Source organism: Rhyacophila brunnea, unplaced genomic scaffold, assembly GCF_057557595.1.
Source record: "Rhyacophila brunnea isolate RB1 unplaced genomic scaffold, BYU_Rbru_1.0 scaffold_12, whole genome shotgun sequence".
NCBI classification, from domain to species: domain Eukaryota; kingdom Metazoa; phylum Arthropoda; class Insecta; order Trichoptera; family Rhyacophilidae; genus Rhyacophila; species Rhyacophila brunnea.
Genome location: NW_028232774.1, coordinates 13659275 through 13683408, shown reverse-complemented (window position 1 = coordinate 13683408; position 24134 = coordinate 13659275). Strand labels below are relative to the sequence as shown.

The following is a 24134-nucleotide window of genomic DNA, read 5'->3' as shown; positions in this document are numbered from 1 at the left end:
TTTGCCTGAACGGTGACGATATTATCATTTGTGGAAAGATCAAAATAAAATATAAATCACCAAATAAAATCAATATTAAATTAATACTATATGAGAGCATCCAAAATCATGGACCATAATTAATTCTATGTGAGCGTCTGCCGCAATAGATAAGTATTAAAATAATCTTACGTGAACACGGCACGTTTACACATGATTTAACATATGTATTCAACACGGTGCATATAGAATTAATCCTATGTGATAAAAACATGGAAAAAGCTATGATTTTACCATTTAATAATAAAAATATATGATTATCTAATTTTAATTTATAAATAGGATCTACAAAGAATGTTAAAACATATATATCATTTACGATTATGTTTTAAAACAGTTTTTTTCCATTATATCAGAATGTGACTCAACGACATAGGAGGTATTTAAAATATAGCGACGAATATATAGTTTTCATGAGAACACGTATTTAGTTTAATTTTTACAAATATTTTAGTTAACGTCCAGGCTAGTATAAATACCATTCTTTTCGCAGTACCCAACTGCACGGGAGGGCTAGGGGCAATGCGCACGATTTTGGCACACCAAACTTTCTGAGAACACAGTTTCAAAACTCCGCAACCGCACCAAAAATCTAATAAAATGGGGAAACTGTAACGGACTAATAACTGAAAAGGTGTAATATTTATTAGGTTTTATCGTTTTACTTTGTACCTTTGTGAATTAACAGAATATTCATATAACTAAAATACTACGAAAAATCTAATTAAAATAATACCATAAATATGTGTGAGCTCAATTATTTACCATGCCAAACATAACGTAACTATTAAAACATAATATAATGGATGCAAAGGTTTATCTCTACATACGAGGGTGGGTCAATAAGTCCTTAGAAAAGCCGACAGGTGGCGCGACTAGTACTGCAAGCGGTTTGTTTTCATGCAGCGGCACTACCGATTCAGTATGCTGCGAAGTTTCAATCAGATTGGTCGGGTTGTTGTGTGTTTCTCGTACATTTAAAAAAAAAATTTGCTTGTGGAAAATGGAAAAATGGAAAATGGAGAAAATTGAGTTTAGAGTTGTTATTAAACATTTTAATATAAAAGGGTTAACAGCAAAGGAAATAAAAAATGAGTTGGATTTAGTTCACGGCATATCTGCTCCTTCACTTGCAACTATTTATAACTGGTTAAATGAATTTAAACGTGGTCGTACATCAACAAAGGATGAACCACGCTCAGGACGTCCTGTAGAGGTGACTACACCAGAAATGATCAATAAAATCCACGATATGGTGTTAAGTGACCGAAGATTAAAGTTGAGTGAGATAATTGAGGTTACAGGGATCTCAAAAGGTAGCGTCATTTCTATTTTACATGACAAATTGGGCATGCAACGCAATCCGGATAAATTTTTTCGTCGCTTTGTGACTGTAGATGAAACATGGATACACCACTATACTCCCGAGACGAAAGAACAGTCAAAGCAGTGGATTGCGAAGGCAAACCATGTCCAAAGAAGGCGAATACCGTAAAATCAGCTGGTAAGGTTATGGCTACTGTATTTTGGGATGCACGTGAAATTATTTTCGTTGACTATTTGGAAAAAGGAAAAACAATAACAGGGGATTATTATGCATCTTTATTGGACCAGCTAAAAAACAAAATTGAAGAAAAACGGCCTCATTTAAACAGGAAAAAAATCCTCTTTCATCAGGACAATGCCCGTGTTCACACATGTTTACGATCAATGGCTAAAATTGAAGAATTGAAGTTTGAATTGGTCGACCACGGTATTCGCCAGATTTAGCCCCCAGTGACTTTTTCCTTTTCCCAAACTTAAAAAAATGGCTAAGTGGACAACGTTTTTTTTCAAATGAAGAAGTCATCGATATGACAAATGCTTATTTTGAGGACCTTCCGAAAACTTATTTTTCTGACGGTTTAAAAAAAATTGAGAAACGTCTAACCAAGTGTATTGAGCTCCAAGGAAATTATGTTGAGAAATAAAAAAAAAATACAAAAATAAAACCTGTTTTAATGCTTTTTTCTAAGGAATTATTGACCCACCCTCGTACCACCGATTAGAAATAGATGTCAAAATGACTTATAGGTACATGTATAGTTTCAATATTAGGTAATTAATGAAAATAAAGATCAGTTTAATGAAAAAGTTAAAGAAGAAATGCGTAATATTGTTATAGATAAGAGAACTAATTTAATAGATTATAAAATATATTAGACAAGTCTTTGGGAATGAATGAATAAAAATAGTAAAACATTCTTAGTCAAGAGATAAAAAACAAAACATCTAATATATTTTAATTATCTGCAAGAACATTAATTCTATCTAACTTATCAGTAGTTTATATCTTTTAGCGTTGGTCTTAGTGCCTAGAATTATTTCAGATTGTAAGAGGAGGAAAAGCGTCGATATTGTCTGGTGGGGTGAGGTTAGGTTAAATTAGGCGATGTGGTGGCTTGAGCGTAGCAGGTGCGGCAGACGGGGGCCGGCCTCCCGGACGCCAGCCCCGTCAGCGGAGCGTGCTTGTCGATGCAACGGGTGCAGAATACCCCTCCACACCGCCAGCAATGATACTGAAACAAATAATTACTTTCCGTTTAGTTTGTCTACCAAGAACTCCTGTCTCCCATTAGCATGAATTAAATTCAGTCAAAACACACTCGTCAGTCTTAAATGACTACTTCTGAGACATCACATGCCTGGAGTTGTCTCATATCACCAATTTTGGTCTGGGTAGGATTTGGTTGGTCAGTTCTATTAGGTAGTCCTTCCAAGCTCGACATATATAATTGTTATAAACATGAAGCAAACTAGCTATGCAGATAATTTTTGCTGTCCAATGCTTTGAATGAAATTACGGTACATTTATAATTAGTCAATGAGTAATAAAAGGTTGAGAAATACAGCACTAAGAACGGAATATTGTAAAAATTATTAAAAAGGTAATTTCCAGTATTGCAATGACGTTTACTTGATTTATTTATGTTAAAATCCATATGGGCCACTTAGGAGAGAACATTATAATTACAAATTTGGTTTTGATGCATGAGGAAATTGAAAAGCTGTATGACACAATAGTGCTTTATAGTTAACAAAACTACTACATATTAGACAGATTATTAGATTTTTTGCTTTGTTGTTTGTGTCCAGTTTTTATTGTGATAAAACACAGGCACAAACAAAAGACTTTTACACAAACTAGTGTCTTTAGGTACATAAACCTAATTTTGGAGAGCATTTTAAAGATATAAAAATGCATGAACTTCGATACAATTCACAATATTTCAATGCTTAAAAATTCTAATAAAAATTTGCTTGGTACAGCTAATTATAAAATCGCCAGTAAACTGCTTGTACATTGAACATTGGTGCTATTGGGTCTAAGATGATTCGGTGCCGGGACAACTGTGCACAACGCAATCAAATGAAATTCGAAAATAAATAGACATTCATGAATTATAGGTACTTATAAAATATATATTTAACCCGGCCGCCGAGTCAGTTTCAATATGAAAGGGGCTCTCTCTGCGGTACCATTTTTCTAAATGCTATGCTTCGCTATATTATGATAAATACGGCAATTAAAAATAGCTGGTATTACTGTTATCATGCCTAGATACATAAGGTTCGAAGTGCCACACTAAAAAATAGAATCGATTGTTGAATTTAGCTGTGAATACTTGAATAAAATCGTCCATAGTCCCTTGTACCGAAAAAATACGCAGCCATGTTTGTGACGTAAAAACGCGTCATTGAGATTGTGCGCCTATGAAAAGAAATAAATCACTGACACTAATTTTATTTTAGTCATATAGAAACACTTAAAAATGCCGTTAAAAATATTGAAAATAATAGCTTTTATTGTGTCGCATATTATTACAAGTTTTATGGGTCGCGTAAAGTTGAGTCCACAGTGGTTGAAATATGGTAATAATTCCTTATGTTCTTTTTTTAGTGTAATTTGGATTTTTACTAGATTAAACTTTTCAGTTTTATTGAGCATTGTGTTATGTTAGTGATTGTCGTTTTATGTTTTATAAAAAAAACAATATTTATTTTGTAAAATCTGCTGCGTGCTTGTAAAAGTGCTATAAAAACATTTATTGCGTGAGGTTTTAAAATTTTATAAACATTAAATTGCATACAAAGATAATATGTAATATAGTTGAAGAGTCAATATTCCATGATTTACATTTTATATTATGTTGTATACCCGTGTGTTTTTTTTTATACTTACGTTTATTTATACGTTTTATATATTCCTTCATAGTAGTTCGTAATTTATTGGTAAAACTCGCAATCGTCCTAACTAAAATATAATAATATATTATATTTTTTCATTCCGTGTGGACGTATCTTTACGACATATTTACGACTTTCAATAATGAGCTCGATTTATGACTTTCAAACAATTGGGGTGACACATGACGACATGACCATGAGTAATAAAAATAAATGACATAATCCAGAACACAAGTTCAAGTACATATTTATAAATATTTCGACGACACAGGTTCGGTTTTTTGGTTGTATTTTATTCCCGCAAACATGGTGTTGTAAAGATCGCGGTGAATATTCAACTTGACACGATAAATCACTCGGCGCACACTCAACTCGAATGAAAATATTTTGTATACCTAGTGCGCAGGCGCTGAAAAATACCGCGTAGATTTGAACTGATGCAATCATACCGGCGAATCTCAATAGATCGAGAGGGTTCGAAAGATCGATGTTTATGAAATTAAAACAACATATTTTTGACAAAGTTAAATAGGTGGAAGTAGGCGGATGGATCGGGCTATTTTTTAATAAAATTCTCAATGCCGCATGAAAAATATTTCTTGCGTTATCCACAGGTCAAGGTTTGCGTATCTGACTGCTATACGGTCGCCCATGTGTTACGTACTAGCTGTATCCTACTGGAATACGGTCGCCGGGAAAGGGTTAATATTTCTTGAGAATTTATATATTTATATTTAAACACGTAAATAAATAACAACTCTAAATCCGTAATAAAAAACATTATGTTAAGAGCAAAATAAATTAAAACTACCAAGTTTAGTAGTAGAAAGAAACTTACTAAATTTCCTCATCTATTTTCTATATTAAATCGTAATGAACGTCTATTTATTTCATTAATGAATGTTATTTCATTTAACAGTGCGGCGCCCACTAATCAGTGCCGGGGCAAACATATTTAAACATCGCAGCTCACCTTTCGACTAAAGTGATCAAAAGGAGTAGAGCAAATGCACTCCTTCACATTCTTCAAAGTCTTCCAGTCGAGAGCGACGGATGCAATCTCCTCTTCAATCTGCAGCAGGTCTGTGACGGGAACTCCTCCATGGATGATGATATCATTGGTGGGCAAAATGGAGTAGGGCTTATTCTCATTGGCATCGGGAGCTGCCTCCGCGCTCTTCTGCTCGTCCAGTTTCAGTGGGTGGTCGTCGTTTGCACACGCCAACTCCGATAGACTAGCATTAGTTTTTTCATAAAGAAACCTCGAAAGAAATATTTATTTACGTTAACATTATTAGTTATTTATCCAACACAGCGTTCCCCATTTTTATCTCAATTGTTTATAAGTAATAAGAAAAGATGCAAATCTGATCCAAATTTAATAAGAATTTAGACTATTTTCGTATTGCAGTGGTTCGAAAGAAGGTTCTATGAGCTCACTCATACCAGCAATTAATACATAAGAATTTCTAATTATGTAATGGAATTTGAATCTATTAAAATAATGAAGAAGCATTTTGAAAACATAGCTTTGTTTAGACATTCGCGTGACGGTAATTATTGAACAGACTTATAAAAAAAAAACTTACATTTAAGTAAAATCATTTAAAAATATATGCAATGTTTGTTTGTAACCAGTAAACCAGATGTAAATTGAAAATATTTGTCATTTTTTTTAACCCTTATCAAACCTAATATGTCACAATCACGTAGGGAGATTTTACAAAAAATTTAAGGATTCCAGTTCTATCTCAAAAATAAAAAATGTCTGTAAAAATAGACATAACTCTCTCACTCATACACAAATTCAAAAACAATAATATGTGTACTTGCAGACCCAGGATTTCGAACCTGGGACCCACAACGCTATAGGCTGACACTTTAGCCGTGCGGCCATCGTGGGTTTAATTTCTACTATTACACAATAGTTCTACAAAACCAGTCTTAAGTAAAAACGGGGAATACTGTATTTAATTTAATATGTACTGTTTCATACTACATATCACTTCAGTTGACGTATCTTAATATATGACTGTATCCACAGAATAGCTGTTTATCTTTGTGCAAATTTTTGGCATAAAATGTTTGGATACATTTTGTTTCAATACAAGTGATTACTCACTTATTATCGAGTTGATTGGAGTCGTTGTGATTTGTGACTTCAATATCCTTTGGCCTCGCATTCTGTTTTGGTGGTCGGTTCCCTAACAAGGATTTCAGGGAAGTTATTCGCTGAAAAATAAAGTATACATAAATTTAAAATAAGTGTAATAATAAAGTGTAATATTTTCAAATACGAAAATAATAATATAACAATGAAATAATTGTACATATTTTTGACTTTATTACAATGCCTGCAGATCGTAATTATTGGAAGCTTTAACCTGATCAGTACCACGGACAAGTTAACTCGCCAAAGCATGTATGTCGTGTCAGGTCACAGACGAGTTAACACGCGGGTTCTTGTAAACGTCGTAACTTCTGAATTAACTCGTCTCTGTCTGGCAGAACACACTAACTGGAGAATACTAGTTTTCAGTAATTTGACTTTGAAGTTGTTAAAATGTTTGAAATGGTCTATCATGTGAGTTTATTAAGTAATCGTAAAAAGGATGACTTTAAAATAAAGACTGTTTATTTATTAAGAAGGTTTCCAGACGGTAAAGTTTGAAATAAGGAACATTTTGGTATAACTAACTCAATATGTAATTTTTTCGAATTAGTGTCTTCTGCCAAAACAGTGACGAACTATTCGTGTATATTTTCTAAACAATATTCATGATTTTAGTGTAAAAATATTCAGGATAAACTCTAGAAACATGTTGATTTGGTAAGTTTTCACAAATATTTATCATTCTGTTCTTATTTCATATTTTTTAAGGGATTTATTTTATTCCAAAAATAGCTGGCCTACAAAAGTGTCTAAGTCCTAGTAAAAATTGGCTGGCAGTGATAAGGTTAAATGGAGTGGAAACATTATGCGTATTATGTTGATTTAATTAAAAAATATATGTTATTACTAACCTTTGTAAGGTATGAGATATGATCTTGAAGGGAAGAAGTGTGATCAGTAGTAGCGAGTAGCAAATCTCCCAACGGCTCCCGCGGGTGTACTCCGTTTTCAAATCGACAGTACATCCCTCGCCAGAATCTGAACAAATTAAATTAAAACAGCATGAGTGGAAAATGTTGAAAAAAGGAGCATTCTTCATATATGAAAATGAAACTGATAATATGGTTACTAAGACAAACCATTTCTTATCGCAGGTTCATTTATAGTATCTTTCACACTTGTGCTCTTAGATTTTTTTTATCAGAACTTCACTGGGATAAAAAAAAAAGCTTTAGCGTTGCCTACGTGCAAACCAAAAGTATATAAAGTAGATTATAAATATCATTATTTACATGAATGATTGCATACAATTGCAAGTAATTGTTTTTTTTTTAATATGAACGGGATTCTGAAAAAACCAAATTTTTCAAATTAGACTGATCCTGCACATGGAGAAAAATAATTATTTATTATATTTATTTATTTTGTTTCCTATTGATAAGAAAACATATAAAGTAGACTTCCATGTAGGTCTTACGAACACAGATTCCAACACAAAGTTTTTTTTTCTATAGTTACCTACCAACTTTACTATACCTACTCAAGACATTCTGGAATTGCCATCAAGTACTGCAATACAAACAATTCGATAACCTTCCTCTTTGAGACCTAACTCTGGTTTGCATTCATAATAACAGTTTTATTACTGAGATGCGTGGCCGCGCTCTTCACGGTACTTCCTAAAAGTAGGTGGATAGTCAACGCACATTTATTCACAGTACGTTAAATGAAAACATGGAACCAAAGATTCTTACCTGATGTTTTGGCTGACAAGGTTAGGCTGCAGCAAATCGCAAGCGGCGGATGGATCATACAGCGGGTTATAATACTCGTTCATGTGGGTGGCCATGAATCCCCACAGTGAGAAAGTTCTTTCGGACAATCTCAGGTCGAGCCGGTCTTTCTCACAGTTTCCTACAAACGTTCCGTACTGGCAGGAGTGGGTGTGGTCATGTAGGGCAATGAGGAACCGTTCGTTGAACTGAAAGACGGCCGGGCGGGCCCTGACCAGCTGCCAAACGGCGTCGAGGAGCTGACCGAAGACGGGCGATCTCTCGCGTGGGTCTCCCGCCACGTGACCGCACCGCTCGGAGAATTTGTGGCCGAATGCGAGCCAGTCTTTTTCAATCAGAGCCTGGAACAGAAAACACAAAAATTAATACGGTTTTTAAATTGAATAGAGATAATGAAACCGATGTGTTTGAAAAATAAAACCTTGCAACTGACAATTTATTGTGAAAAAAATATTAATTAAATGTATGATAATTTAAGTTGTACACAAGAGCCCATAGAAGTGAAGTGGAATTAACGCACAGCACAATAATTATAAATCATCAGTAATTTACTGGTTTGAATTCTATGGCTGAAAGATATTCACATGTTGTTTTTCCAAACCTTGTTTGAACCACAGAGCATGAACTCAGTGGGTTAAGTAAATGGTTAACAAACATTTGTCATTTCTTGGTTGGATTCGAAGTAACATCGAGACGTGTGCAGGTGAATCAGGTGAAATAATACTGTTAGGTTATGTAAGATGATGTTAAGTGGTCATGCCATTCAAACTAAATATCAGACTAAGTAGGCATATGTGGATATGTAATAGATCATTCCATTAACTTGTTGACCGCGGAGCATATAATTACTATTTAATTACCACATTTAAATAACATGCTAATTATATCGAATGCCCAAATAATGAGGCCACAACAGGTGTGCCGTCTGCTTTGAAAGGATTAATAGGTATCCAAATTTTTTGTTCATCATTGATGCATAAATCAACTGACAAAATCAGTCTATCTGTAGGCAACACCCGATTTAATCAAGCTGACGACCATAGACTATAATACAGTTTTTGGGGTCAACCGAATCTGAAGCATTTTAGTGGCTACATTGTATTTTCCCACGAAAGCATTACCTGAAATCCTTTAACGGTGCGGTAGTAAGGATCAAGCAGTAGCGCGGCCAGTGAGCAAACTTGAGCAGTCCTGTCCCAGCCATCACTGCAGTGCACCACGACAGAGGTTCCGCGGGTGATGGCCCTCGCTACCACGCTCGATGTCTCTAGTACGCAGCGAACGTGGCGCAGCCACTGTGAAGACTCCAGACCGTTTAGGAATGAGGTCATCGAAGGCGATTTTTGTTCACAAGCTGTAAAGGAAAAATGCAGAATATTAATTTATATCATCACGAACCCTTTGCTGAGGATTAACAAGACAGTGTAGGTTTTGTTTGGTTAATGTGTCCAAACGTTGGCCTAGATTGTAGATCATGGGTGGCATCGAACTCGCGGTTATTCAAAAAATGCGTTTTGTTTTTCAATGTGTATTTGATCCAGTGTAATGAGCTAATGGGTTGGGCTAATAGCTAACTATTTATTGTAAAAAAGTCTGTAAATACGACCTCCACTCCGTGGAAGCCTATAAGGTCCGCTTAGGATCGAACATGGTTGTTTACATTTTTCTTTATTGTATTTAGGGATCGCAATTCTGGACACCGCTTCCTAGTATTACTGGATTATAATTTTTTCACTTCTGGGTGCAAACTTAATCATGCAGAAATTTTTAGATAGAAGAGTATTATCTCAAATTCTGTTATTATTTACCAACCATCTTTTATAATATTTGAACCAACTTTGTTGCCTCATGTAGTATTGCACCAATTGCTTAATTGGTAAAGCACATTGCTCGGAATACAGTGGATGCAGGTTCAAGTCCTACTTGGTATAAATATTTTCCCTAATAGGTATGTTTCTAAGGTGTTCTAATGTTGTGAATTTCATAAAAAATAATTGGCTTAAAGGTGGAGATCTCTTTATAGCGCAAATAAAAATCATCAAGAATCTACTCAACATACTGTAATCTTATTCTAGCATATCTGCACTAAATAAGTGTATGTGCATTATTTATTGCTATGTACATAGGTGCAAAATTTCAAGTTGACAGTGAACAGAATTGCTAGATGGAGGTATAGAATAATGAAAAAACTACTTCATATTGTTATGTGTGTAGCAAAAAGGAAGACTTACTTTCGACAACCTTCTGAAGACTGCTCCTCATCACGTGAATATTTTCAATGCCGAGGAATTGAAATTTAATATTTTCATAGAATGACTCGTTCTCGTAACCTTTCCCTGCTGCCCGATTTGCCATAGCATTAATCTAAAACAAAAATAAACCATAGTTATGCTACTGCAAACATTAGAATAATATTATTATAATAATCTGAAAGATTTATAAAAATCGCATTAATTTTTGGTTTTTAATATTAGAACTTCTTGGCGATATGCAGATGAGACATTTAGAATGAGTTTAAAACCATAATAATGCTATGTGGTGATATTTACCCTGGGTCTAGTGTCGACGACAAACATGCAACCGTGATTAGGATTTGTTCTCCGAATACATTCCAGCATTTGTTCATCTTCAAGGCATCTGTCAAAAAATTATACAGAATTAAAAAATTAAATATCATAAAAATCAAAAACCTACTATAGACTCATAAAGTAAAAAAATAAATATAATAGAATTTAAAATAATTATTGATTTATTAACCTTGCACTGAATCCACTGAGAGGTTGGGAGCATCGAGCGATGGCTGCCTTGTTGTGATGAAGGTATGAGAGGGCAGGTAAGCGCCCCCGCGACCTAAACCGGGAACTGCCCAACAAGACTGATGAGCTGGCAGACGCCGGCACATACAGATCACGAGGATACGTGTCGCACAACTGGAACAAAATAAAACTATAATTTACCAACTTCAACATTTCATTCGCTAATAAAAACATGTATCTTTCTGATAATTAAAGAAAATCCAATAAAAAAAGTACGTTAGTATAGCACAGAAAAGAAAAAATTTCATTTGTGTATGTTGAACTTTTTTTTTTGACCATGTCCGATTCTAATAATGGGTCTACAGAGTGGAGGTTTGTATCAACAGATATTTGTTTTTACGAGAAATGGATGTCAGCCACTTGCTCAACCTATTAGGTCTATACTTGCCAGACCCAGGATTCCAACCTGAGACCCACGACGCTTAAGCCGCGCGGCCATCGTGACTGTCTTTTATATATGAAATAAAAGCCGAAAGAGGTAAGTCTTGTAGCTTAATTTGTAGCAAACTTACACTTGTGCTTTTGAGATTTTTTTTGCCAGTATCGACCGATATAAAAACACCTTAGATTAGTATTTTAAGCCTTAATCTTTTCTGTGGCGCAATTAGTAAATTGGTGTAATTAACGTACAATTAGGGCGTGGAAACGCGCTTCCGGCAGCTTACGGTTAAAGAAGTTATATAATGAATTATCATTATTTAGAGGAACGATCCATTTTCTCTTTTATTTGCAAGCAATCAATGCAATGCATTCGTTGCGGGGAATATTTCTTTTTTTTCTTTAGTTACCAATACAAACATTCTGGAATCGCTATCAAGTATGGTAGTACAATTTCTTTATCCCCTGTGTAATACTAGGTTTAGTAGGTTTAGTGTAATACTCTTTGGTTTAGTATTCCTCTTTATGTGTATCACTACAACCTAATTAATTTTATTTTATTTTCATTGTAAACAAATGCTGTTACAAAAGGTTTTATTAAGACGGTACTTCAGTTCAACGGTAAATAATTTTCAACTATAGGTGTGACGAAATTTCGGACTGGCTGGCAATTGGAGAGCGAATGTCAAGCTGTGAACACGTCAATTTTTTTTGTGATGGCGACGGGGGAATTAATTCTTAAATCGTGTAAAGATGACTAAAAAATGTTACCCATTTACTTGAAAAAGAAAACATGTCAATGTATATATTATTATTATTAGTAATAGAACAATAAACATAACATTAAATGGACGCATGTTGACTTTTTAGGACAAATTATGTTTTGTTCTGCACGCGTCATTTGCACAATCTTCGCGTCGCGTAGTCACGATCGTTTTAGACCGTGCCCCAGCTGAAGTATAGCCTTAATACTTAATTGACAATGCATAACTCTATGCAGTAATAAAAAATATGATAATGCAAATAATAATGAGAAGCGGATGGATCACTCGCCTCATAATCTTTATTGGTTGTGCAGAGCACCCACTGGTCGTTAGGCACCCTCATCCTCTTGTACTCGTCCCGCAGGTTGAACATCTCCCAGCCAGCCGACTTCGGAATGTCATCTTTGCTGGAGGTGTAGAAGAAACAGTACAGCTCCTCTATGTGAACTGAAAACAACACAAAAAATGATTACAGCCAAAACCTTCCATGCTAACCAAAATTTATATGAAAACAACTAGCGCTTGTAACATAATACGTACAGAGACTCTCTGTCCAAGTGGGAATTGTTACTAAATATAATATTATGCCTCCATCCAAGAGGCAGTTTACACCTGTGCTATAAGGTTTTCTTACCTGGTTGGCTCATTTGCAACAGGGACGTGTGCATCTCGTGACAGTCGCGCTCTCTGGGTATCACAAAAGTGGATGACTGGAAGGTCTTGGTTCTGACAAGTAGTGGTGATCCGGCTGTCGACAACGGCAGCTTTTCTGTGTTGGATATGTGCGACAAGTAAATCTGAAACATGTAAAGGGTGTTTTTTTTAGAGGTATAGAACTTTGAAATGGAATAAAACAAAGATGACTTTTTATATTGACATGAAATTTACTTTATTCGAAAGATGCTCTTCTGGCATTATAATTTAAATATGACTTCTGGCTTCTTCGGACGTAGTCTAATCTGGAGGTCCAATTTTCGATGACTTTTTCCAACATTTGTGGCCGTATATCGGCAATAACGCGGCGAATGTTGTCCTCCAAGTGGTCAATCGTTTCGGGCTCATCGGCGTAGACTAGCGACTTCACATATCCCCACAGAAAATAGTCAAGCGGCGTTAAATCGCACGATCTTGGAGGCCAATTCACGGGTCCGAAACGTGAAACTATGCGGTTGCCAAACGTTTCCTTCAATAAATCAATTGTGGCACGAGCTGTGTGACATGTTGCGCCGTCTTGTTCAAACCACAGCTCCTGCACATCATGGTTGTTCAATTGATGAACGAAAAAGTCAGTAATCATGGCTCTATAGCGGTCACCATTGACTGTAACGTTCTGACCAGCATCGTTTTTAAAGAAGTACGGACCAATTATTTCACCAGCCCATAAAGCACACCAAACAGTAAATTTTTCTGGATGTAACGGTGTCTCAACATACACTTGAGGATTATCATCACTCCAAATACGGCAGTTTTGTTTATTGACGTATCCATTCAACCAAAAGTGAGCTTCATCGCTAAACAAAATTCGCTTATGAAAATAGGGATCAACGGCAATCTTGTTTTAAAATAAATTTTCACAATTTGGAAGCGTTGTTCAGGCGTCAGTCTATTCATGTTGAAATGCCAAACCAAACTAAACATAAATCACTTAACAGCTGACAAAATGGCCGCCAATTAAAAAAGTGCTGCCAGCTTAAAGTTCTATACCTCTAAATAATAAGATATATTCATATATATAAATGGTATATTAATTGTCATTTTCTATTGTGCTTGCAGCACCCACAATGACCGAGCGGTAACATATCGCCATATAAAAAAACAAAAAACCTGTTAATACAACCTCCATTCTTTAGAGGCCCATAAATGATCCACATGGTGATGTTTATGTGTGTGTATTGTGTTGTGTTAGACATACTTTATGCATTCATAAAACAACTAAAAATCAATATTACAATGATGATTCTTATCATTAATTTTTCCGAAGTTTAATGGGCAAGTCGAGCCGAGTTGATATATTTATGATGTTGTCAACTTGTGTGTGTACAGTGTTTAAAGCTCCAAAAGATCAGAATCAGTTATTAAGGAATGAGCTAGCAGATTTAAATCATCAGTGATAGGATAGATAGATAGAGTTTATATAACATTGAATTATCATACTCAAGCACAGTAAAGAAAGATGTGCATGTTGACATTAACCTGTAATGCCAAAAAAATAAATAATTAGATAAGGGAACAGACAGGGGAAGTATGTAGTGTACTAGTGAAAAACCTTAAATGGAAATAGACAGGTACACAGCACGATGAAGAGACAAATCTTGTTATTGAAGTCAATGGCCGCACCAAACCACAACTATTTCGCACCACACCCGGTCTTAATCGGGCGTATCACGGGACCCTACGGTTGGATGTGAATCATCATTTTTTTTATGACTGAGAATGTCTCAGGAGCAGTTTCACAAGACTGAGGTCACCATACACTTAAATGTGCTTTGAGTGAATATACAACGACTTCAAGTTAAGAGTACCAATGGGAGAGATGAGCACAAATCTTGTCATTGAACCCAAAAGGTATAAAATGTCCGAAAGGTAGACTTAGAAACCGCTGGGTCAACGAGATAGTTAAGTTTTGCAGAAGTATGGCCGATGCAATTCACAGGAGGAACAAGAGGAACGGATTAATTAATTAAGCTTAATGAAGTTTTAGTTCAGCAGTAGATTTAACTTGACTAATGGGAATCTAATAAATAATCAGATAATCACAATATTTTTTTGTCTGTTGAACTCTTTGTTAAATTTAATATTTCAATGTAACAGATGAAAGGAAGTATTTACCCAAAATAATAGACTGGAAACAGTTATAATTATTATCTCGCTGTGATAATTAATGTACACACAATAATGGAAATAAAATGAAGTTATCAATATTTACAACTAATGATTATATTCTTGTAAATAAATGATGTGTGCCTGTTGCAACAGCTGAGAAGGCACTGAACATTAATTTATTATTCAATCAAGTAAACATTTCGATTGGGAAAAATTGTAAAAATGCAAATAAAACTTTTTGTTTTATTTCAATCCTTATCAAATGTAGTAGAATTATTATCATATCATATCATAATAATGGAAAATATAGTATTCGATACGATTCTCAATCTGTCAAATTGCGAATATCTATATAATTATTAACTGTGATTACAAATAAACAATATTAATTTAGGGTGCCGGACGAAATCCCGAATGGCCGTTTTTTTTTGTGGAAAAATGGGTTTTGTCTCTCTTGTAAAATTTGCGCAATTCAAGATAAGTGCTAAGATTGCGCAATTATTGCTGTTTGTATATTTTTTATTTTTCGGGATTTCGGCCTTCGAGATTCCGGCCATTCGGGATTTCAGCGTTCGGGATTTTGGTATTCGGAATCTTCGAGATTTCGGCTTTCGGGATTTAGGCTTTCGGGATTTCGGCCTTCGGGATTCCAGCCTTCGGGATTTCGACCCAAACCCAATAATTTAATATACGTATATTTTTACTAAAAACTTTTTAGCATAGGTTTACATGAACTGTAATTTATAAATTCGTATGAAAACTTTCTCTGCAGCTTATTGGTCAGAGTAATAATTACTGTCTTCAAACTACTAAAACCTGCAGAACCCTAAGCTTCCCTATGACAAAAAACGAATTTCGGTTTTTTTTTTTTAAATAAGATAATAAAAAAACTGTATATCATGTACAATCTACCCTGACTCTCATGCATATAAGTACATAATTTATTGGAACAGGGTTTTCAAACCTGTTGCACGCGTGCCGTACGAAAATTTAGCTGGCACGTGAGCAGTTTACAAATTCAATTTGTATGCATATTTCCGGAACCTTCATTTATATTTTTCATCTTTCCGTACACAAATATATTTTTAATATGGAAACACTTATATTGACATTTATTGACCGGGAAATTAAAAATAAAAATATTTAATGAAATTTATCGGCAGTCATTCAATTGGTATTTTGCCAAAATCATAATCGCTAAAAATGGAAAACCGTTCAGTGATAGGTATTATGAATATTATGAATGAAGCATGGTTAAAATCATAGAGGTAATAAATACCAAAAGAGGGGCAAGGAATCGGCTTTCTTATACAACTGAATGAAGCAGGCCAACAATAGCCGACAACTTACGAGAAATAGCGATAAAAAAAATGCAGGGCATCACGGAGGATTTACTTTGGTCATTATAACGTACCTATATAATAAAATTTTAACGTGTAAATTTTGCCGCAAATTGATTAATAGCCTGCCTCACCATACTTTTTCACTATACTTGCCTGCTTCACCATACGTTCATATATCCTGCCGCCCCTAGGTTAAAATACTTCCACGATATCTTTGAAAATTTTGAAAACAAGGGGAAAAATATTCAAAGATTAAAAGATATGCCTTTGGCTAAGACAGAATCTCAAGAACTGAATTGCAATTTTTAAACTGTTTCAATAGAATTCTTAAAAACTTTTTTATTTTTTTCTCTATGAAAAACTCTGCACGTCAGACAGTCGAAAAATAATATTTGGGAAATTTTGACACGCTCGTAAAAAGTTTCGCCATCACTGTATTAGAATATGATATTAAATTGGTGGGCATGTCCAGCGTATGTGTAACAAAAATGTTGCAAAAATAGTCCCCACCAAATACCCAGGTGGGAAGCAAACAATGACATTAATATGGACGAATCATCTGGATAAAAAAAATGACACTCACTTTTTTGTCGGGTCTGCCGAATAGCATAATCTGTTCTAACGCCATTACAATAAAGGTGATATTGCTATAAATTCCTGATGCTTTTTGTCGGGTCTGCCAAATGGTTCGGTTCTAACGGGTTCGCTCATATGAACATTGACACTAGAAACACTGTTCTAACGCCATTACAATAAAGGTGATATTGCTATAAATTCCCGATGTGTGATATCGAATAATGGAAATTGCGTGACGTCTACCTATACATGTGCGAATGTCGCTATGCGTGAATTTACTTGCTAGCTACTGTATTGAGTGCATTGTCCAGTAATAATGTCATTGGAAGCGAAAGGTGCGGAGACAATGGCTCCGCTAGATTAGATTACTGCAGGACTTACTGGAAACTGCTGGAGACCCAAGGAAATTAGAGAAAGAGAATTGGTTATATTATAATGGTTCGATTTGGTCTATAGTACGAGTACCATTCGAAGAGTTTATACACTGACTTATGCTATTGACAAAAGATTCGGAAGATTTCATGGATTTTGGCCAATATAGCGAAATAAATTATAGTGTTAAGCCTTAGACAATAGATACAGATAGACACTTCACATTGCCTTGGTACATGAAGCTGCGTGCCGTGTGTTTGGTTGTGTGAGTGAGTGGACATATGCGTATACAAACGTTCGAGACCATAGGCGTGCGGGAGAAACGGAATATTATTAATATTCATTGATGTTCATTGGTGGATATCTTCAATATAATAAATACAGAAACTTCAAAATGTATTATTATTTAATTATCATAATAATATGGTACCTACATTAAAATTAACAAAGTAAATAACTAAGTAGGTACATGAGTATAATCAATATTAAATTGACAAATTATCATATTAATTTACAAGTATCAATAATTCAAAGGTATGAAATCACATCATCTAAAAATATATACCTACAGAGTATATAAATAGACATGCACAATAGCGAATCGAATACAAAATATGGATCAAAGAAAATCACTTTGAAAAATTCAGATTATTAAAACACAAGTTGAAGGACGTGCAAAAAAAACCTATACAAATTATAATATTTGGATTATATAGAACAGGTCTGGGCAAGCGGCCCGCCAAGTTTTTCTGCGGGACCCGCGAGTTTTAATCGTATTTTTGAAAAAAAATACTTTTTTCTACATTTAACGCTTCGTTAAAAATAAAATTTTATAAATACATAAATTGCACCGTCAAGAAGATATCTGCAAATTTTACAACACTCTTAATTCGGACAAATTAGAACAACTTAAATAAAGATTCTGATCGAAAAATGTTGGTCATTTCTAGATCAACTTATATAATTATGTGAACAAACAATTTCAATTAGGATGATTATCAATACAAACTCTTTACAATCAAACATCACTGATGAACATTTACAAGCAGTTTTAAGAATCTTAAAAATTAACATCTGAAATTAAAAGGATGTTGAAGAATGTAAAACAGTTCTTATTCATTCTTCTCCTTAAATTGTTGGCTATTAAAGAATTATTTATTTTTTTATGTTGAAATTCTTTTTTCATGATAACGAATAACGTGTGTCCAGAAAATAATATTTTACTTGCGGCCCGCCGTTCATTTTATATTCCTAACTTAGCCCTTAATCCAAAAAGTTTGCACATACCTGAAATAGAACAACAAATAACAAAATACATATTATATTATTATCCTAGAACTCTTTCCATTTTGGCAAGCGATACGATAGACCTTCTTTATTATGTCCGATATAATATAATATAATTATAGACATGACAAAAAAGTGTTATTTGAGAGAAGATCTAGTTTCAAAATAATTGTCTAGCAATGCAGAAACTGCAGAACTTTTCAGTGCCTTTAAAATAAATAAAAAATCGGAAAAGACCTTTCAAAAAGTACCAAACAGCCTTACATAAATTTGCATTAAACATTATTTTGTATTCACTGTCGGCCTACAAATATATTCGATGCATATTTGACACGTACGTGCCACACTCCTCTACACTATAGTCCGACAACATAAACGTTAACTTTTTGATGTTCGGTTGGGGTCGGCTGTTTTCGGCCAGCACAGAAGCGACTACGAAGGGAACAGCCCGTATCACACGTAGCAAATCGCCTACCTAACTAAATGGCCATTCGACATCGAAAGATATGGGATGGCAAGAAATACACGAGAAATACACCACCTAGAACTCGGATCATCTTTTAATGAAAACTGCCTAACTACGTAATAACTATTGACCTTTAAATAATACTATTTTATTGTAGAAATTTCTTATTTTTTCAGTCGGTTCATTAAGTTTACTTGTTATGTAGTGTGTTCTTACAGTTAAGTACTTTTGGATTATTAGTTTTATTAGGAATACCACGTGGTTTTCTAGCGGCGATTGATCTGTCATGTGATCTTTTAATTCTTTAAAAATATCTGTGTGTACAAAGTGGCTTAAAACTTCAATCGTCATTTTTTCAAAATATTTCCCAATAGTATTTGCAGAATACAGCTTTACATATTTCTTAAAAACTAGTTCACTATATTTACAAATATAGACAACATCCTGAGAAGGATACCGTAAGCCGCCTACGTCTTTTTTAGCTATTAAGTAAGAATTTAGAGCATTTTTACGATCACTAGCATCCAAAACTTGCAAGCATCTCTCGCATACTATTATTCTGCTAACTTTTCTGACGACAAATCCAGCAATGTATCCAACAATGTCTTCGGAATATTGCGTGAGCGTACTTAAATCAAGCATTGTACTTTCATCAAAAGACGGTTGCTCACAATCATCATCAGGTGGGTCTACTAGCGATCTTTTTGGACAAGAATAATTAATCACATTCTCACTAGAAAGATTCAGACCATTTAAAATATTTATTTGGTCTAATGCGACACAGTTTCCATTACCTAGATGATTTATTTCTGCATGTACTAAGAGTTTCCTATATGCGCTTCGGAATTGTCTAGCGGTTGGATTATTATTAAAACCGCCCTGGGATCGGACAGCACCAAAAAACAATTCAATATGGTCTTGACTGATTTTATACGTGCATATAAATGATATATTCGGGTTAGGAACAATTATCATTTGGTAAAGGTGAATTAACGATTTTATACATATTTTAAACCCCAGAAACCCTGTTTTTTTTGCCGATGCTATCACTTGAGACCCATTCGGCCATCTCAAACCATCTATGTATGTTATTATTTCTGCAAAGTATTTTAAATTCTCATCATAATTTTTGGAATTGAGAGGTTTTTTCCACCCCATTGCATGTAAATTGCGAGAATTAAGAATATCAAATAAATTATTAAAATATCTTATAAAAGTGGAAGTTGACTGGCTATTTTCAAAATCTGGCAACTTCAGTGTATTTCTACAAAAATCAATAGCGTCAGCAACCGAGTTGCTTAATAACTGCGTAGCTAATTTAACTTTCATTTTTTGGCGGAAAAACGATATGTGCGATGCACGTAATTTATTCGCAATGTGTAATCCTTCTTTTTCTTGTAGATCATGGAGCTTTTCGATGTATTTCCAATCTACAATACCCCCGTCTTTATCAATTATAACTTTTTTTTCGCCAAGTGCATTCCTTATCAGTTTTATATTATGGCATGGATCAAAAAATACTGCTATATCTTGTTCCCTATGCCGAAAGGTGGTCTTAAAGTTATTTTCGTCAGAAAAATTACATCCTAAATCTTTAAGCATTGCTGTGTTTGTTGGTGCGCCATCGAAAGTTAATGCTACAATATCTATGTCGCAATCTTTTAGAAGATCAAGGCAATTTCTTACCAACGCACTTTTTTGTAAGCCGGTTATGCCATCAATTAAAAAATACCCTACAGGAATCTTCCATGAGTCATTAAGGCAACTCACTAGAAACGTAAGACATTCCTTTGCCATGGGCACGCAGTCTCCCTCTAAATTATTCCCTACATTTACATGACCATGGTATAATTTTCCATCCCATTCCAGATGCTTCCTAATCGCCATTTCATCAAAAATTAACACTCCTTTCAACCTTTTTTTCGATGCTGACGATTTTAAGCGTATGGCATCAAAAGCTTCTTTTGTAAACCCCGGTTGGCAATCAAGAGCAGTATACCAGCGTGATAATGTTTTTGGATGAGGTAAGCGTGTGGAGAATTGACTTCGAACATACGAATAAGCTCTAGGTGAATAAAAGTGCAGGGTTAATGCAAATTTACGTAACTCGGGACTGTATTGTTTTTTAGACGTATGGCCCGTGCTCGCGATCAAAAAATCTTTATTCCCCTCGAGTGAAGTTAAAAGTTCTAAATTTTCTTCTAAAACCAATTGTTTTAACCTTAACGAATTAATTATTGTTTTAAATGTGACGACTTTTTTTAAAAGTCGTCTTTTAACAGCTTGAATATTTTTTAGTCTACGCAGCCTTGCCGATGCTAATGCTTTTACACGGTTTTCCGACATGTTTTGTCTTTTGATAATCTCCTCCATATTTTTGATGAGCTTTCGCATTTTTTTTTTCCTTGGGGTATTTTCGGATGCTTGTATCGGACGTGGCTTCGAGACCTGAAATTAAATACATATGTAGGTATACTTTATATAATTATATTTTATACCATGTTCGATCCTAAAAGATCACAGAGTGGATGTTATATCAACAGGTTTTTTTATGAGAAATCGATGTTAGCCTCTTGTAACGTATCAGGTCCATACTCATATAACATGGCTTTGTAAATTAAGCCCGTAATTGTTGTCGGAACGAAAACCGAAATAGAGCCGATATATTATATTTTTTTACTTGAACCGGAACGAAAAAATAACTGTTCAAACCCCTGGTACATAACATGTAAAATTTTCCAGACCCTAGAGTCGAATCCGGGAACCTCCACATTAAATGCTTATATAGTAACCGCTCAGCCAATAATAATGGCAATGATATCCTTCTCAGAAATTCACTCAATACCTACCTACTTTCCCTAATTATACAATAGGTTTAAATCATTGTATAGCCCATTATCTAAATTACCATTACTACTCTAGTCCAGGTAGAAAAAATCTTAGATATTTTTTCCGCATATTATAAATTTCACTAACTACAAAATATTGTCAATGATATTGATAATAATAATAATAATAATAGAAAATAGAAGAATGAATCATGCCAGTAGGTATGTTTTATCTATTTTTGTATTTTCGTTCAAGCGGTTGCCACATTTAACTGGTATTTTATTGTAATTCGTTTAAATTATATATTATGGAACCTCTTTGTTCAAATTACTTACCCTCAAAAAATGTTTCAATCCTTCAAATTGCGTGGGCAATGCGTCATACGTTAAGCATACCCTTTTTTTCGTTCTTTTAAGATATGCCGCTTCGAAATGTTTGGAACAAATACAACTACTGGAAGTCGGAGCCCAGCTGGAAGGATTGACACGATGTATTTGATTTATCCAATTCTGCCTTTTTGGTTCATATTTTGGGAATCTGTAATCCATTAGGGAGCAACATTACAATAACATTCATAAACCAATTACATTTAGGAAATCACGAAGCAAAAATGTTAACAAACAGGGCACTAAATCGATTATTCCTCGGGAGTTTTTCAACATGTATACTAAATTCCATTTCTTCAAAACAATAAAATGATTGCCTACTATAGGTAATCTTTACTAATATTTTTTTTCAGTTTTTTGTTACTTCAATTTTAACCACATACCCACTTTTTGCGGACGCCTATGAATAATCATTTCGCTAGTGCTCGCCCAAAGTGCTCGCACTAGACGTTCAGCATTAAAATATAATTTTCTATTTTTTTACATTATATAGTATTGTTAAGCGGTGAAAATGCATCCATTAGATAAAGATATGCATAATTAAAGTTATTTCGAAAAAAAAACTAGGTCACTTGATATTAAAATATATAATAATATACAAATAAGTTATCACGAACATGTATCAACTTACCTATGAAACGTAATACCATCTTCTTGCTTATCAGTACGGCTACCACATTTTAACACAACACACAGAACCATCTTTTCTACTTAATTAACTAAAAATATTTACCACTGACTTTATGTTTACCACAAAAAACAGCAATTGTTGCAACACGAGCTCGCGGTTATGGATGCTTTCTGAAGCGTTTCACCACGATTTGCCAGCGACATTGTTGGAAACTAACCAACACACGTGTAGACCTTTTATCTTACTCTAGCGCGTGTCTCAGAGATCGTAAGGGTGCCGAATACTTTCTCGCTCGCACTCATGCATCGTTTTTGTTCAGGCCTTGTGTTAAGCAGTTTTTCATTGGTTAATGACCTTTACCGTGTCATTTAAGTAGTCATGTTTAAAATGAGTTTATTTTGCAAAATTTATAATAAAATAATACACTGCTAATAACATTACTATGTACCCATGTGGTAGGTATAATATTTCAATATGGAGTCATTCAAGGTCGACCATAATACACGGGCCGTGGCACCAACTACGAATTACGATGATAGTACCTACTAGTTAATATTATCGTTGTGTTGATGTCTAATGTAAAATGGTAACCTGTTGGCAATAATTAATTTTCGATTACCTATTTGGTTCAAATTATTACCATTCATTATCGTCAGTTTCTAAAAAACAGTTTACCATATTGCATTCGAAGTATTATCGATAACTAGCACTACGATCGAAGTTTTCGTGTCACGGCCTGACTAGTGGGCCTTGAATCGCATAAAATGATTCGTTATTCTGTGTGGTCTATGACATACGTATATGAAAATCAAATATACACATTGCTTTCTATGGTTCATTAGTTTCATATTTCACATCATTTGAGCATATTTAATTTGGTGAATATATTATGAATTACTCACTATGTACCTACTTTAAAATTAGCTAATTAGCTCATATCTGTGTGAATATTAAAATATTCACCGTAGAGCGTGCATTTATTTATAAATTGTCAATGGATGAATAAAATTCAGCGAACTGGGTATTTAAATTCTAGTAGATTTAATTTTTGTACCTACTCCATTTGAATATCCTTGAATTCGATTTGAACATTCAAATGGAATAGTACAAAACTTAAATCCATTAGAATTTAAATTCAAATTTCATCAAGTACTAAGGCTAAGATATTATTGAAACTAGGTATATGTATATCTTTCGGACGTTTTCTAGGAACAAGTGGATAACTAAAATTGTCTTCGAACTACGTTCCTGCCCATTTCCATTTAATCGCTGTTGGCAACTTCTATATGGT

At 34.4% G+C, this 24134-nt stretch overlaps 1 protein-coding gene across 2 annotated transcripts in view; it reads right to left on the bottom strand.

Annotated features, from left to right (window-relative positions):
• Nucleotides 1-385: 385 nt before the first annotated feature.
• The window catches only part of Mtmr6 (Myotubularin related protein 6), a 159328-nt gene continuing 135579 nt past the window's right edge, over nucleotides 386-24134 (bottom strand). Inside the window, exons 3-14 of one of the 2 annotated variants that reach the window (XR_015072241.1) lie at nucleotides 12765-12927; nucleotides 12420-12577; nucleotides 10930-11102; nucleotides 10722-10809; nucleotides 10404-10536; nucleotides 9294-9526; nucleotides 8134-8513; nucleotides 7291-7417; nucleotides 6389-6498; nucleotides 5240-5528; nucleotides 2070-2597; nucleotides 386-861 (exon numbers count right to left, since the gene is read on the bottom strand). Coding sequence is in view for 1 of the 2 variants with exons in the window: in XM_085960833.1 (XP_085816959.1) it covers nucleotides 2454-2597; nucleotides 5240-5528; nucleotides 6389-6498; nucleotides 7291-7417; nucleotides 8134-8513; nucleotides 9294-9526; nucleotides 10404-10536; nucleotides 10722-10809; nucleotides 10930-11102; nucleotides 12420-12577; nucleotides 12765-12927 (1998 nt within the window). In the remaining variant the exon portion in view is untranslated. Of the gene's footprint in view, nucleotides 862-1872; nucleotides 2598-5239; nucleotides 5529-6388; nucleotides 6499-7290; nucleotides 7418-8133; nucleotides 8514-9293; nucleotides 9527-10403; nucleotides 10537-10721; nucleotides 10810-10929; nucleotides 11103-12419; nucleotides 12578-12764; nucleotides 12928-24134 lie in introns of those variants that run through there. The other variant, XM_085960833.1, reaches the window with a different exon arrangement.